At 50.9% G+C, this 16172-nt stretch overlaps 1 protein-coding gene across 1 annotated transcript in view; it reads right to left on the bottom strand.

Moving 5' to 3' along the window:
* The window catches only part of RASA3 (RAS p21 protein activator 3), a 106872-nt gene that overhangs the window by 13154 nt on the left and 77546 nt on the right, over positions 1 to 16172 (bottom strand). Inside the window, exons 6-17 of the mRNA XM_081129779.1 lie at positions 15693 to 15773; positions 15232 to 15304; positions 12518 to 12594; positions 9994 to 10098; positions 8267 to 8423; positions 7705 to 7853; positions 6720 to 6834; positions 5782 to 5856; positions 4738 to 4861; positions 3216 to 3322; positions 2159 to 2236; positions 786 to 863 (exon numbers count right to left, since the gene is read on the bottom strand). Coding sequence (XP_080985905.1) covers positions 786 to 863; positions 2159 to 2236; positions 3216 to 3322; positions 4738 to 4861; positions 5782 to 5856; positions 6720 to 6834; positions 7705 to 7853; positions 8267 to 8423; positions 9994 to 10098; positions 12518 to 12594; positions 15232 to 15304; positions 15693 to 15773 — 1219 coding nt within the window. The remainder of the gene's footprint in view (positions 1 to 785; positions 864 to 2158; positions 2237 to 3215; positions 3323 to 4737; positions 4862 to 5781; positions 5857 to 6719; positions 6835 to 7704; positions 7854 to 8266; positions 8424 to 9993; positions 10099 to 12517; positions 12595 to 15231; positions 15305 to 15692; positions 15774 to 16172) is intronic.

The following is a 16172-nucleotide window of genomic DNA, read 5'->3' as shown; positions in this document are numbered from 1 at the left end:
CTCTCCCTTCCTTCCCTTCTAGGTTATGGTTTTTAATATTTCTGAACAATAAATATGTATAACTGCTTAGGATCCAGAAGAGTTTCCCCGTAAGCATGCTGTTCTTAACTCTGGATCTGGGGTCCTAGGCTTCCGTGACTCTGAGGCACCAGGAGCAGACAGCTGGACTGGGCAGGACATGGGAGTTTGTGGAACAAAAGCGGGTGATATTCTATGAAGGTGTAATGCTCACTCACTTAGAGAAAAAATTTAGACATAAAAATAATGATGGCCTCCAAATATCAGATTCCAAATAAGAATGGCATAGGAGACATTTATAGCAGCCCTGGAGTGAAGAGAGCACCCAGTGGGGCAAGGTGGTCACACGATGCTGAGAATGGACCAGACTGTCTAAACTATTTCATATGGCAAATGGCAGATTTTATGTTATTCAAATTTAAACTCCTTTTTTTTAAAAGCAACTCTGGACACAAAGCATCCAGTTTTGCTCAGTGGTTAGAGAGTTGACCCATGGACTGAAGGGTCCTGGATTCGATTCCAGCCAAGAGCACATACCTCTCCCCAGCCCCAGTCAGGGCACATGTGGTCAGGGAGCATGCGGGAGGCAACCAATCGATGTATCTCTCTCACATCGATGTTTCTCTCTCTCTCTCTCTCTCTCTGGGAAAAGCAATGGGAAAAATATACTCAAGTGAGAATAAAAACAAAACAAAAACAACTCTGTTTCTTAGAAACAACGTATTAGGGTGGGGGGGTAGTCTATGTTCATTGATGTTGGTACTCACATTTTTTACAGCATCAGCATATTTCTGCTCATTGAAGAATTCGTAAAATGCAGCCATGTAGGATTCCTTAAAGCTGGCCTAGAATGAAGCAGGTCACTTAACGAAGGCCTACAGGTCTCCTGGCTCATGACCCAAACCTGGAAACTCTAGAGGCATGGCTATAGTGAGCCTCAGTTACGGCAACTAAACCAAGGGAAGGTGCTAGGATCCCTGGGGAGACAAGTGCTGCCCCAGAAGTTCAGCCCAGGTCTTAAATCAGACCTGAAATCCCAGAATCATGCGAAAACATTCACAGGCGATGAATTCTGCTAAGTGGTGTTTTTAAAAGTTAACTATGGGGTGGGGGGTCCTCGGTGAGTTCTTTGTTACAAATGGCTCAACACCCTTCCACATGTGGTCACTAACATCTGGGTTCCAGGTCCATGATGTTTACACTGAACCCAGACGTGGTCCCTGGGCTGTGGGGTATGGACAGGACTCGTGGCAAAGCATAGGAACTCAGGAAGGGCCTTCAAACAACCATTCCCAATGTCCCATTCCACTCAGCAGTTTTTATATTTAGGTCACTTTGCTATTTCTGGATGTGAAAATGAGGTGGGTTTTGTGTAGAACCCTGACCTGGCAGGTGCCTGTTTATCTGAATTTCCAGTCAATAGAAACTGGGATTGATGGATAAAAGAAAGCAATCAGTGCATGTCAGGCTGCCCGTAAGTCACCGCATACATTTTACCGCACTCTGACTCAGAGAAAGCCCAGCACTGGCGCCAAGGGAGGGATGCTTGTCTGCAGTGATGGGACCTGGTTCACTCGTGGCCCCACGAAGAGCACAATGAGGGGGGCTGGGAGGACTGTGGGTTGCTGCTTAACCCTCTCCAGACAGAAGAGGTGGCGACTCCAGCTGGCTCAGCCAGTCCATGGTCGGAACCAGCCTCTGGCTCCAGCCCAGTAAGCACACCGCCTGCTCTCCACATCACTATCTACACAAGTTAGCTCCCCACATCCCCAAACTGCTTGTCATGAGGTGAGTCCTAGGGGCCATGGAGCCTGGGGTAGTCCCTTGGGGAGCCCTGGGCACCAAAATCCAGTCTGAAGTGAGCGACAATAAAGGGGAGACACAGGTTTGTCACCAAAAGGTGTACACTGAGCATGGAGCCCAGGGACAGAAAGAGGCGTGCTGGCTGCTCCGCATGGACAGGCCCCTGGTCATCAGGCAGCGACCGAACCTGCCTAAGACATAAACGTCCTCAGATATTAAAGGCCAAGGCTGGTTGGTGGGGATGCCTGGCTGGTTCTGTTGCTCTTTATCCTAATAACTGCATTAAACACACACTCCTTTGTGTTTTAAAAAAAAAAGATTAAAATAAGTGACTTACAGACTTTGACTTGGATAAGCTGCCAAGAGTTTGAATTGTCTTTGAGATAAGTGTCAGCGTCCTAGACGTCTGTGGGTCCTGTCAGGCGCAAAAGAGAAAAGCGAGTTTCGTTTCAGTTTTACAGGAATGTTGTGACTGAGCCCAGAATTACACAGCCAACAAAATGAAAACATCACTTATAAGCTACACGGCACGCTCATGCTGTCTGTGAGTGAACAGTAAACACACGAACCCTGGATTCGGAAAATTTCACCCAGACCCTTCTACTCTGTGTGGTCTGGGAATCACTAAAAATCCAGGCCACCCCAGACCCAGACCCTGGCATTTCCACAAAGCTCTGGCTGGCTCCCCAAATGGCAACACGTGAAAAGAGCTGCTGGATGTCAGCGCTCCAGATCTGACAGGCAAAAGGAGCGTCTTGAACTTAGCGGCATCCCTGTCCAGTGACTGTCCCCAGTTCTGCATCTCCCTCACCTTCATATGATTTGGAAGTTTAATTTAAAACCAAAAAAAACAGGAATGAGCCCATCACCCTCGAACCCCCTCACCCTGGGCTTTCCGCCAAGCACTGCCCGCACCTGGCACTTTCTCTGCTGATGCATCACTACCGTCAGCCCAGTGAAAGCTCAGAGCCTGGAGCATGTGGGTGCTCAATACATATTTGTTGATTGATTGAATAAATGACTAAATATACACAAGATGACAAATGCTCAATTTTTCCCATGGCGGGAGGGAGAACATAATAGCAGACAGCAGTTACAACCTGGTCACATCAACCACGTTTTAACGGACACAACTTAGGAAAGTCGATAAACTTCCTAGTAGACAAAGAAGTTAAGGGCATGTGGCATTTTCACAACCCCATTACCGTGGAATGTTGTCCTCCCACCCCCTACACCTGGGGAGGAGAGCCTGGCCTGAGCCCAACATCACTTGCTGATGCTGAGGACCGGCTGATGCAGGAGGGCTGGTGGCCCAGTTTACAAACCTGAGCCCAACATCACCTGCTGGTGCAGGAGGGCTGGTTTCCCAGTTTACAAGGCTGATGCTCACTTACTGTGTGGTGAGGCGTGAGCTGGAAGAGGTTAGGGGACAGGATGGCAGGAGCGAAGAACCTCAGGAAAATGAAGCTGCTCACTGCTGTGTACCTCACATCCAGGTCATCTGTCGCCGAGACACAGAGAGAGCCAACTCAGTGGGGCTTTCTGCAGATGACAGCAGTGGACCTGGGCAAGGGGGCTACAACCCAGAGTCTCTGCTCCTTCCGAGGGTCTCCTAGAGGCAAGGTGCTGGCCTGCAGCTCTCTCCTGGACCCCACTGTCTCTCTAAGTCTCTCTACATCTCTCTCTATCTCTCTCCACCTCTCTCCCTCTCTCTGTCCCTCTCTCTTTCCCCCTCACTGTTACTAAAAGCTCAACACCATCTGGCAGTTGAGCTGTAACAGACACAACCTGCTCATCAGGCCCTAGTGGCCTTACAGGGAGATGGCTCATTATTAGGTGGTTTACTCACATCTGGGGTAGGAGGATATGGTTTGTTCATTAGTTATTTACTTCCATCTTATTCCAAAGAGGATCAGAGGCTTGGTGTGCTTGGTAACTGCTTGTCCCAGATACTAGATGCTTTTTGGTCCTAAAAGGAGCCCAAGCTCTCTGAAAGCAGGAAGTCCTAGCCCAGGCTCTGCTGCTGGAGGCTGAGCTGCCCCAGCAGGAGGAGGGAAGGGGCCAGGGCTCACTTTGGGGCCTTCTGTCTGGGCCACAGGGACTGCTCTGAGGGCTTGGATGCTGAGGTTTCAGCAGTTCCCCAAGGCAGCAGGTCACATCTGGGCTGATTCATGGGTTCCCAGGGATGGATGAAGTGGGATGGTGCCTGCTCGACCAAGCAGGGGCCAGGCACCAAGTACCCCTCCCTCAGCCTTCTAAGACCTGGTCTGAGCTGGTGAGTGCCCTGCTTCTAGGTCCGCAGTTAACCTGATACTTCCAGCCAGGGCTGGATGCCTTCACTTTGCCCATGGGAAGCTCTGCCATGGTAGCTCTGGGTACCTGCCCAAGGAATCAGCATAATTAAAAAGAGGGGGCTCATCCCTGGGACTCTTACAGTCCCAGTTCCCCAGAGGACTCATCCTGTCTTTCTTGAAAATGCAGCCAGGCAGAGTTAGATGACTGAGCACCAAGTGGCACCAAGCGGACTGCAGCAGAAACTGCTGGAGGACCAGGAAAGGTGGCTTCTCTGAGTGCAAAAGCTGAGACCCACAGGCGTGAACTTTCTGTCCCAAATAAACCACTGCGAGGGAACTCGGCCCACTGCCTTCTGTCTGGGGCTGCAGCCCTAGCCACCCAGGGACGAATGCAGATGGGGATGAGGGAGCACTGCCCAGCAGACACAGCTGGAGAGGATGCTGAATGGGCACTGTGCGCTGACATCTGAGCCCTGGCCCAGCGGCCAAGTCAGAACTGTCTTTACAGGGCTCTGAAAAGCCCCTTCTTTGCTCTGAGGTGTCCGGCGCAGAGGAAGGGAACCACCCAGTGAGGGGCTATAGATATTTTCTGCTGGCATGAGAATATCCACAGAGGACTCACCCTGGAAGCGCTTGGCAGCTGCCTCTCGGAGGGAAAAGAAAATGTCACACATGACAGTAGGGCAGCTCACCCCCGACTTGGTGATGACATTAAAGATGCGGTCAACGTACTGCCGCAGGTTCTCCTGCAATGAAAATGGGTGAGATGCCCCAACAGTGCTCATTTGGACCCAACTCTCTCCCCAGGCTGCATGGAGCACCTTGGCCACACTGGGAGGGAGCGAGTCCAGAGGCCAGGGACTGGCTCAGAGCAGCCGCAGGGAGCCGTGGCAGCAAAAGATGTAATTTTCATCGTGATTAAAAAACAACCTCTCTTAACTGAGTAGTTATAATAATTCATATAGTGCAAATAATTGGAGTTCTGGGGTGTGGAAAAAGCCACGTTGTGTCCCGCTCCTCCATGTCTGACCTCATTAACTAAACACAGAGGTCAAATTCACCAAAATGGAAGTTCCTGAAGGTGAGGGCCCTGTCTCTTTTTTTTTTTTTTTTTTAAAGACATGACAAAGACACAGCATGATCTGGATGAAGAAATTGTTAAAAAGACTAAAACATTAGGGTGAAGTGTCAAAATTAGGGAGTTTTTGCTATTTTATTTATTTATTTATTTACTTTAGTTTTTGCTATTTTAATAAACAGCTCTGGGAAGAGCCTGGGGTGGGCCAGGTTTGGGACCTGTGTTTGTTGAGAGGAGGGAAAAGATGGGCTGGGAAGACTGATAGGGCTGGTGAGGCCACCCTGATGCTAGGAGGGTGGGGGGGGGAAGGCCTCAGGTTATCCCAGGAAGGGAAGGAGCAGGAGCTGAGTGACAGGCCATGGAGAGATGCTAGTCAGCATGAAAGAAATCAAGAGCAAAGAAATATGGTGGCCAATCGTTGACCGGGACTGGTCACTTGACACAGTGAAAGTCAGCTTATGCACCTCAGGCTTCCGTGGGTGCACTCACAAAGCATACCCCACCCCACCATAACACAGGGTGTCCAAGGTGGCCATGTGCCAAAAATCCTCAAGACAGAGTGTTGGTGAACAAGCCGGAACCCCTTACCATGTTGTTTTCAAGGTTTTCACCATCTTTCAACTTCACAGGGTCAATTTCACAGGATTTGTGGCTCTGGCATATCTGGAAAGAGCATTTACAACAAGGAGTGAGTGGGACAGATCCCAGGAGCATAGGCGGGGTGGAGGTCAATAGGATCAGGCTCAGGGACGGACACTGTGAGAAAAAGAGCTGCCCACAGCTAGCCCTCCCCGTGGCCATGAGGAGGAATGTCAGCTGAAGACACTGAGCAGCGTGTGAGCCCAAAGTCCTGTGAGGAATGGGACTTTCTTGAAGAAGGCTCTGCATTATCTCCCGTGGAATCAGGTGTCATAAAGCTTAACGATTTTACCTCACAGTGCTGTCAGGATTTTGCACCCAGGCCAAAACAGAATGCTATTTTAAATTTTCTCGCATTGCACAGGGCCTGTTTTTTATGAAACTGCTCTGGGGGAAATGCTGCCTGCCCAGGTGCCCCCTTAAGGGGTCAGGCACAAAACGCTGAGTCATTTGGAAAGGAAGCGTGTGGTTCCTTTGAATGTGTTTGGCAACTAGTAAAAAATAAGGGAGGGCCTCCACAGCTGCAGGAGGCACTAGAGAAAACTTCAGGCCTAGTGAATTTGGGGAGAGCCAAACCTGTGGGGAAAGAGGTGTCCCCTGAAGACCCAGTTTTTCTCTTGCACGGCCTTCCATCTTTAGAATAATGGCTTTTCTTAAGTATTTTTTTAATTTGAGAAAACAAGAAAGATTCCGAAATACACATGGAAGGTCCTTGTGATGAGGCGGGGGAACGAAGCTGACATTAAAGTGACAGCTCTTCATTCAGGTGAATCCCGCTGCACTGCATTCCCTATGCGTCTGCTTGTCTTTCACATGGACATGTGGGTTCCTGAGGAAATCTTCCACACACTCCCCAGTAACACTGGGCCCTGGGGACCCCGACCCACCTCCTCTATGGTGGGCTTCAGGGTGACATGCAGATAGTGCATCCCCGCCAGCTTCATCGTCTCGTCAATGCACTTGGATGTCAACGAGTTTCCTCGGAAAATGGTGTTGGGGTCCCTGGAAAATAGCATCAGTATCAGGGGTGACTTCTGTCTCCTCAGTACAGCCAAGGTGGAGAAAGAAGCAGAACCTGTTCTTGAGTGCCTGTCCATCAGATGCAGACACACACTCACCCTGAGGAGTCCGCTCTCAGGGGTTTTAGGAGGAGCATGAGACCAGGCCAGACGTTTCACGGCAGAGTTCCTGACCTGGCCCTGCCTGTGTAACAAACCCACTGCACACAGTGTGCCTTGTTCAGAAAATAGTGCTATTCAGCACACCAAAGACATGTCCCCTGCCATCAACCCATTCGAAGGAACGGGAGCTGATGGTGCCTCCCTTCCTCAAGCTTGTTTTTTACAAATGAACGAATATTTTTAAGGACCAAACCTGGGGTCAGCACAGGAGATCTGGTAGGGAAGCAAACAGAATTGGCTGTGCTTTTTATAGCCTTTTCAACAAGGGTGCATCTGGATATTTCTGAACCCAAGGAATCAGGGAGTGTAGAACTCATCTCCATGTAGCAGAAGCAGGTCCCGGAGGACGCAGTGGCCCAGTCCTCTTATGTGGTCTTAACATTGAAGAGCCTGTTCCTAAAACAGCCAATACTGCATTCACCCCCTTCCTGCACATGCCCCTTGGGATTTCCAGGATAAAAGGTGCATTTTTAAAAACAGTAAGTGTCTCTCTGAAAGAAAATCTGAACCTGTACAGTTTCCTTTCTCTGCCCCATCCCTGTGCTCTGATATGTTTTGAGGGAGACGTCTGCTGTCCAGGTCCCCCAACCTTCCCCAGCCCTGGCCCCAGCCCCAGCCCCAACCCATCACCAGGCCAGATCCCCTTGGGGAAATGTGAGGGTTCCCGGGCAGAGGTCACAGTGGCACTCACTGTGTCCTCCGGACCTCGGCGTTGGCAATGGCGCTGATGAAGGGCACCACCCGGCCATAGTGCAGGAAAAGCCGCACCAGTGGGATAGCTGCCTCCTGCTTTTCTCTGCACACCTCGCCCAGGATGTGAGCTGTGGACGCTGAGACGGGCTGCAGAGAGACACAGCATGACCTAAGGGCAGCTTCCAGACCCACCCATGACACCCCCTCATCCATCAAAGGGAGATTCAGATGTTCCTAGACACAAAGTAGGCCCAGAGGGGTCAGGCCGCAGGGGAAGTCAGCAACAGGGAGCAGGCAGCCCGGGTGCTGGGCCCCAGGTGGTCAGGGCCTGGGCAGAGGGGTGGGGGTGGCAGATCGTTGAGGGTGGCCAAGGGAACCAAGGAGGTAGAAAGTGGATTCAGGGGCTGGTCTGGACACGTTGGGGAGGCAGAGCTGGGCAGGGGGCAGGGGAGGGTCCAGAGAGGGAGTGGGTCTGGGTAAAGGAGGGTCCAGCAGTGGCCTGCAGGAGAGAGGGGACAGGGGTGGGTGGAGGTCCACAGGTGCACCAGGCACAAGAGTACCTCCACATCTGCAGACTTCAGCAGAAGGTCCCGGAGAGGGCTGTAGTAGTCGGAGGAGAAGACGTGGTCTTCTGTGTAAACCACATTCAACCGCAGGGACCCCAGATCCCCTGGCTTCAGGCTCTTGCTGCCGTTGTCTCGGGGCTGTAGGAAGTACCTGGGCACAAGACACAGGACAAGGCAGTGTGAGGTGGCAGCACTTCCCAGGGGCTGGTCTTCCCATCAAGGGCTCTATGTTGATGTCTGAAGCAGGAGGGGGCTTCAGGGCGATTCTGTAGGACACCCCCCTGCAGGGTCCATGCACCGGGATGTTCCCCACAGGATGTTTATTCTCGGGGCTGATTATACAGAGCCACAGACAGGAATCATGACGGGAAAGTGGGAAGGGTGGAAGGAAAGGAGAGGATTAGAAGGAGGGGAAGCGAGAGCAGTGGTTCAGGGAAGTTCTGTAGTAAAGTAACTATCTGCAAAGATTAACACTCGACAATGGTTAGCAATAAGTAGAGCAAAACCAAAAGGATTCTAAGAAACGTGTGGTAGAGCTTTCACCATTAGAGGGGACGGTGAGCTTGTGCTGGTGGGCTCAGCAGATCCCTGCGCATACAACCACTTCAGCAGTGTTTTCTCAGAGGCTACTCTCTTCTCTTCGGTCCTACCCAGTGCAGTGCCACTGCGGGGACCCTGACTGCTCTGAATTTACTGGCCAGGTAGTTAGAGATGCGATGTGGGTAGAGCTTCCACTGGGCTGCCAGGCGAATGCCATATCCTGGGTTACAAGGCCAGGGGATGCTCAGCTAAGCAATGCCTCCTGGCAGGAACCAAACCCAGCTGGGGGCTGTGCTGGAGTTGTCCTCGTGGAATTAAAGACAGGAACTCCACAGTCTCCTGGTGATAGGAAACGGCCACTGGGCACAACGCAAAATCTACCCACACAGTGAGTCTGCAGACGTGAGGGCCACGGTGTGCAGTGTGCGGTGTGATGTGTGGTGTGTCACCCACACCTTCTCTCCCTTCTGTGTGTCTGTTAAAGGAGATGCATGAAGTGAGAGAGCCCATGGCTGGAGTTTCTGCAGCTTCACTGTGATGATATGCACTGTGATACAATGTGATTTATGAACCAAACAAGAAATAAAACAAAGGCATGTTTTTATGCTAAAATGCAAAGTAACCTAGAGAAAACAAGAAATGAAGGCACGGGAGGTAAAACCTCAGTCTTCTGGGATATGTGAGTGAGGGATGAGGCAGAGCTGGGACCCCTCCATTTAGATGTGCAGACTGAAATGGAGATTTTCCTGAAACTCACAGCACCTTGCACACCGTTCTCATCAGGTGACACTTCTGATGACAGGCAAAGGTTACAAATGCCTGCCACAGGGTAGAGCCTGGTACAGTGCTGCTCGGAGGTGTGGCAGCCATCTGCCCTCAGGGAGCAGGCCCAAAACCTATTCTCGAAGTTGTAAGGCTTTCATGCCCCTGTCCTTTTATGTTAGGCTCTCAGCCACCACTTATGATGTCAGCATGATCACCTGCAATTTCTTACCTGAACCTGTCACCATGCCAGAGCTAGTTAGGACCACAGCAAAACAAGAGCAGGTGGCCAGATAGGAAGCTGACTTGTGCCATTTCATTTGGGCTGTAAAGACGCAGCTTTGTGTCCTTTTGACTTGTTAACTCTGTCCCTCCACCCGCCAGCTCGAGGCCGGAAGGCGGGCACGTGGCCACCTTACCATGCTTCGTAGGAGCTTGACTGCCGCAGCACCTTCAGTGGAATCCTTAGTTCTCCCAGGAACTCATCTCCAAATTTCAAGTTACTGGCATTCCAGAGATCAATTCTGAAAAACAATGATCAGCATATGGAGCCCCTTAAGGAGTGACTCAGGGAAGCGCAGAGGCTGACGCCAGCTTTCTTTCTCTCCCCAACAGGTTGGTGCAAGATGGAGCCTTTGGTTCCACCGAGTCAGTCTCCGTGGAGATCTGCCCTGACTGAGGACATTTAAGATGTGAGGTCAGACAGGACCCAACTCTGGAATGCAGATGTGCAATTTCTGGGCTGTGGGGAAAGAGAGGAGGTAGAGGCAGAGCCCTCAGGCTGATGTTGGGTGAGGGGCCTCCTGTCTATGGAACAGGAGGGACTGCTGTGCACTGCAGCCAGGAGTGTCCATTGCCTTTACCTAGGAGAGGCCCGAGAGTAGCGAGACCTATTGTCCCCTCAGGGTTGGGCCGTCTCAGACATAGCAGGAGCACCCAGCAGGGTGACCTCAGTCTGCAAGGCTCAGCACAGGGGAGTGAATAAGTGAAGTCTAGTTCTGCTTGGGCTGTTGCCAAGAATGGTGCCCACAGGGGACTGGCCAGGATGCCCCCTACCTTCCACCATATGAAAGTACAGCTGGAAAGAAAAACTGTGTGTCCAACTCCTCTTTCTCCACCTGCACTCAGAACCCTACACCCAAGATCCCTACAACCCACCAGTGGGATTCATGACTTAGGGGGCCTGACACTCCCGACAGAGAAGGGGAGATGGTGGCTGCCAGCAGTAAGCAGAGTACAATTTACCACCATCTTTGTGAAAAGTTCACGCTTACCCTGCTAAAGAGTCTATCACTCACAAACCCTTTCTCCTTGGTAGAATTCTCTCTGTTCCCTCCAATTTGGAGACATGGCGACCGTACGTGTGTGACAGATTGGAGGTAGATGACATTCCCTGGTGCTAACTAGCGAACACTGTGTACACCCACAGCGAGCAACTTAACCAGCAGTTATTCCATGAGCTGAAAAATCTAAGACCAGGGGAAAATTCTAGAAGACTGCAGCAGTCCTTCTGTTTCCCCTGCAAGTCTGAGCAGGAGCAGTGGACTTCACAGCAGGTAATGGATGCTCCGCAGGAACACGCCTGGACATGAGCATGACCATGAGCATGTCATGTGAGACGACACTTGTAGAATAACAAGCAGGAGAATCTTTAATCTAAGCAACACCCTTCAGCAAAACATGAACGAGTCACCAGGCAGTCTTTTCTTTTTAAGAAGAGAAGCATTTAAAAACACTTTATGCTTGTATGCTTAGAAAAAGAAGTAGGACTTTGCTCTTGAATTCGAAGCCCAGTCTTTCATAAACACTTCTTTATCTGAACAAGAAAGGGAACCTGCCTGCCTGAAGGCAGGTGGTGCACAGCCAAACCTCAAACAAGTCCTGCGGGCCTCCGGGGGGACCTTCTCGACTTGGAGTCATTCTGCCTCTGTGTCAGTATTTGGAAGTGGAAGATTTAAACTACATGGAAACACTTAAAACTGGGCTCAAACCAAAATCAGTGAGTGGAGGTCATAATCCCTCAGGATTTGAGCCCAGGAGAGAGACAAGGAAAGGGCCCCAGGGTCCCACACTTAGGAGAGGGAAGAGCCCTGGCAGGTTCCCCATACCCCAAAGGTCAGCTCCCACCTGGCCCAGAGACTCCCTACAGCTTGGTCATGACTCAGAGGCTGGGAAAGCCACTGCAGGTTCAAGGACACCAGAGTGCCCCCTAAATGAAGGCCTGTGGTATTTCTAGTCGCACCTCACATGCCTCAGAAAACCCTGGCCCTAAAGGAAAGTAGATTTTAAAATCACATCAAATCAGGAGCATTCCTACTCTTCTCCTGAACAGAGCTAGTCAGACCTAAGTGTGGTCACCCTAGCCCATGATGACAGGAAAGTACACCCAGCTTATGATTTGTCTCTCCCAGGGCACCTTGCGCTGGGACAGGCGCTGCAGGCAGTCAGGACTTCCTATAGCCAGAGCAGGCGGGAAGAAGGCCCCCGAGTGGATCCTAAAACTGATGCCGGTGAACTCATGCTGCAGACTTCTAGGGTGTCAAGTACAGACTCTACACACTGAAGGCTGTGTCACGAGGATCCCTAAGCAGCAGGGAACGGTGTGCTGGGCCGGGCGATGCCGCCTGGCAGACAGAGCCTCGCACACACTGAATAGCATAAAGCCTTTGAACTTTGGCCCTTAGAAGATACTGCAAAGTGAACTACAAAACCGAGTTTGGCCCTTGGGAAAGGAAGTGTCCTTTCGGCCACAACCACCCAAATATCTGGGATGATGATGACTGACTTCAACTTCTGACATCCTCGTGTTAAAATCACCGAGAACATTAAAATGCCTTTCTTTCCAATCCCCTATTTTTAGAAACGAAACAAAAAACGGATAGAAGAGGCAAGTTCAGAATGCAGCGGCCGAGCAGGAATCTCGGAACCCTGACTCTTGCTCACCGGATTTCAAGCTTGTCCACATCTTCCTCCTCAAAGTCAAAGTGGGACTTCCGGCTGTAGCTGCAGGGTCTCGTCACCTGGCGGTGCAGATGGAGGGACAGCGAGTTAGACTGAGCGCCTGCCCTGGGCTGACCAGCTCAGGGGAGGAGGCCATGCCCCCACTCACTGTGGACACTGCTCCGCGTACCATGAACGAGCAGAGCCCAATTTCCGGGGGGCTGGGGGTTAGGGGCTATGCAGGGCACGTTCCACTAACTGCCACGTAACCCTCCCAGCACCTGTGAGCATCCTGCCAATTCCCTCCCTCCTCTGGACATCTTCCCCTGCTGACCAACCCTCCCCCCCCCCCGACCTCCACTCCCTTGTGTCTCCAGTCTGCTCCTCCCCAGCTTTCCCACCTCTCGCCTCCAACTTGTTGGCAGCCTGTCCTTATACTGCCCAAGCTCCGCTCCCACCAGCCACAGCTCCGTTGGCCCTGACCTCATCTGCCTTTGGCTAAAACTTCTGAAGACCTCCCAGGGGTCCCCACTTCTCTTCCTCGCCCAGCACATGGGGATCTTTCACAACCCGTGTTCCCTGCCCAGCTCACTACAGAGTCCATTCCTTACTCTGCACCAAGCCTGCAGGAGTCTCTGAAATGGAAGCACCTCCTCTAGGAAGCCCTCTGGCACCTCCTGCCTAGTATGGCTCACAGCACTATGATAAGGTGTCTGACTTCCAGTGGGATGGCCACAGAGGCTGGTCTGTTTTCTTCTCTCTTATCCCTGCCTGTCACCTAACATAACTATCGAGTGAATGAAAGTGACTCTCACAGAATTTTAAATAATTTCATTTAGGTATTTAAGGGTTCTTAGATAAGTCTGGCTTTTATCATGGAATAAAATGGCCTGGAGGCTACCTCCTTTTGAAACTCCTGTAGGAAGCTGTGTGCCAGCCCCAAGCTCACCACCGCCAGACCGCAGGATCTCCCTGCCAGGGGCTGTTTCCAGCTGAGGCTGAAAGGAGACAGGAGAACCTGACAAGAGGGAGTGTGCTGCTAAGCAGGGCTGAGCCCTTTGAGTCAAAGGACATAAACTCCAAACAAAAGCATATTCCAAAGGTCCTCTGGTCTGAGGCCGCAAGTGAGGCCAGCACCAGATGGGCCCAAACCAGCAGCACTGAGAGCCCAGGTCGAGGCCGTCCCTGGGTTCCCACAGGCTTCAGTCCTGACCACTACGTTCAATCATATCTGGGGGGGAGTTAAGTTAATCTAGTGCATTGAGACCCACAATTTTAAACGTATATGACAGCAAACACGCAGCACTCCTGTGAGTGAAAGCTGAGCAGAAGTGGATGTAGCTGTTGGAGCGAGTGTGTCACTAGATGAAGTCTATGCCTTACTGTGTGTTGTAGTAAAAGTTTGGAAAGCGCTGGTCTAAGCCAGTAGAGGCAGCTTAGACATGGAAGGCTAGTGCCACCTTTAATGCACATTTGCATTAAAGACTTTTCTACACTTTCTGTTCCAGACTTCATCCCTGCCTTTGGAGACACAGCATGAGTCTCCCTTGAGATTAGGGTGACCGCATTGGCTTCCTGACTTATCTTGAGTCTCTTCAAAACCATTTTCTTCACCTGACTATAAAGCCAGAACGTCCATCTGGGACAGAGAAGGGCTCTTTGTCTTCACCCTCAGGATCTGCCTCCACAGCCCTCCTCAAAGCCACCCCAACAAGGCTGGCCATTGACCTTCACTTAAGAAACGTGTAAGCTTCTGGATACCAGCCAGAAAAGGAGGCTCTCTGCCCATGAGCCCCTTGGTTCTAACTCACCTCTCCAACTTTGTTTTCTAAAATTCTTCATTTTCACCCCAACCTCACTCTACGCTCTAGATACAGAGTTTCCTGCAGCCTCCCGATGCTCCACACATGCGCATGCCCCTCCCAGACCGCTCAGATGTCTCCACTCTGGGAGCTTCGCCCCACTTCCCGGGCAGCACTGCTAGTTCATCTGCTTTCTGTTCCCTGAAGCCACCGACTTAACAGTCACTGGACCAAGTGGGACAATCTGTCCACAGGTGCTCTCTCCTGCTAGGCAGCAGGCTTAGGAAGAGAGGAGTGAAGGCCTTAGTCATCCTTACCTACCCATGCATGACCTGGTGCACAGTAAGCATTCAAGAAACCTGTGGACGGAAAGAACGCCTGCCTTATACATTCCATAAGTGCCGTCTTATAACAGAACCAGCCATGTCTGCTTGTCGTTCTGGTCCGGTATTCAGACCTCAGGCCCCGCATCTTATTAATCTTGGTGGTTCACATTCTGAGAGGAAGCCAGGGGGATCTCTGTGTCCAAATGCACTTCCTCTTTGCTTCAAAACCCTCACTATTTCTGGTGAAACAAGCCTCCCTTCAGTGCTCAGGCGAGATTGGGTGGAACAGGCCAAAAAACAAAAAACCCAAACCAAACAAACAAAAAAACCCAAAGTCCTGATAATTTGGAAAGTATGAATTGGTCAATATGCAACTCAAAACTGAGTCATTCTGGAAGCAACAGGCAGCCTTTCTTTCTAGGGAGGAGAGGCTGCAGAGCAGGAGGGGAAATCTTCGGGGGGGGGGGTCGATCACCCAGAGAACTCTCAGAAGGAAGCAAGTGACTGAGATCCTTCAGATCTAGACTTTTGACCAAAGGATCTTGGTTGTAGGGTTTCAACTTAACATTGAAACCACTGAAATACCAACCTCAAAATAAAACACTTCGTCAAACTGAGGGTTGTTGGTCTTCTTTTTTACTTTCGTCTTCTTTGCTTCCGATCTGTAATCACGGGAGGAAGGGCCAGGATCAGAAATAACACTTTTGATGCCAAATCTCTCAGCCTTAAGACTGAGCTATCAAATGCACAAGTAATTTGCTGCCTTTATTTATCTTATAAATATTTCTGTTTGTCTCCAACCCCAGATGGTATGCAAATTAGGAACCTTTACTGAGCCAAAAATACTCAGCACGAAGAACATAAAGTCTTCCCTTTTTTACAAAACCATTTTAGGGCAATACAGAAAACAAAAGGAGGTAAGAATATACATTCTACCTTCAGCCCATCCTGTCTTCCTCTGACTGAAGAATACCCACCATCCTTCCAAATGACTACGACCCACCCTCTGAGCCTGAAGGCTGTGGGCAGGTGCAGGTGACAGCTACTTGCCTGTATGGTCCTGCTAGTGTCACAGTGGCATACGGGTCGCACTGCCCATTCACGATGGGGAGGCCTTGGCACTCGAGGATGCTGAGGAGAGAAGTGGGAGGGGTGGTCAGGAGCGGGAGATGAAGGGCCCACAAGATGCCTCTCATGGATGCTCTGGGGTCCAAGAGAGCAGCTGTCTCAACAGCTCCAGCCAGGAGCCATGAGTTCTGGCTTGGTGTTGGTGGCCAACTGCCCAGAAGCTCCCATCCAATAAACAGTGATGGACACTCTGATTAGCAACCAGAACACATTTAGGGGGGTGGGAGAAAGTGTGCGCTACATTCGAGGTGAAGGAACCTGGGTGGAGAGAAAGTGTTTCTGGTGAATTTCCACGAGCGATGTCACTGCCTTCACTTCCTAGGAGTCAGTGCTATTTAAGAGCTGTACTCGACTCATGTACTAACCTCTCCAATAACCTTACAAAGCTGTACTGTTGTTCAG

The sequence above is a fragment of the Miniopterus schreibersii genome (genome assembly GCF_964146895.1).
Source record: "Miniopterus schreibersii genome assembly, chromosome: 2".
Classification (NCBI taxonomy): domain Eukaryota; kingdom Metazoa; phylum Chordata; class Mammalia; order Chiroptera; family Miniopteridae; genus Miniopterus; species Miniopterus schreibersii.
The sequence above is the reverse complement of the archived record's forward strand: the minus strand, read 5'-3'. Positions and strand labels throughout refer to the sequence as shown.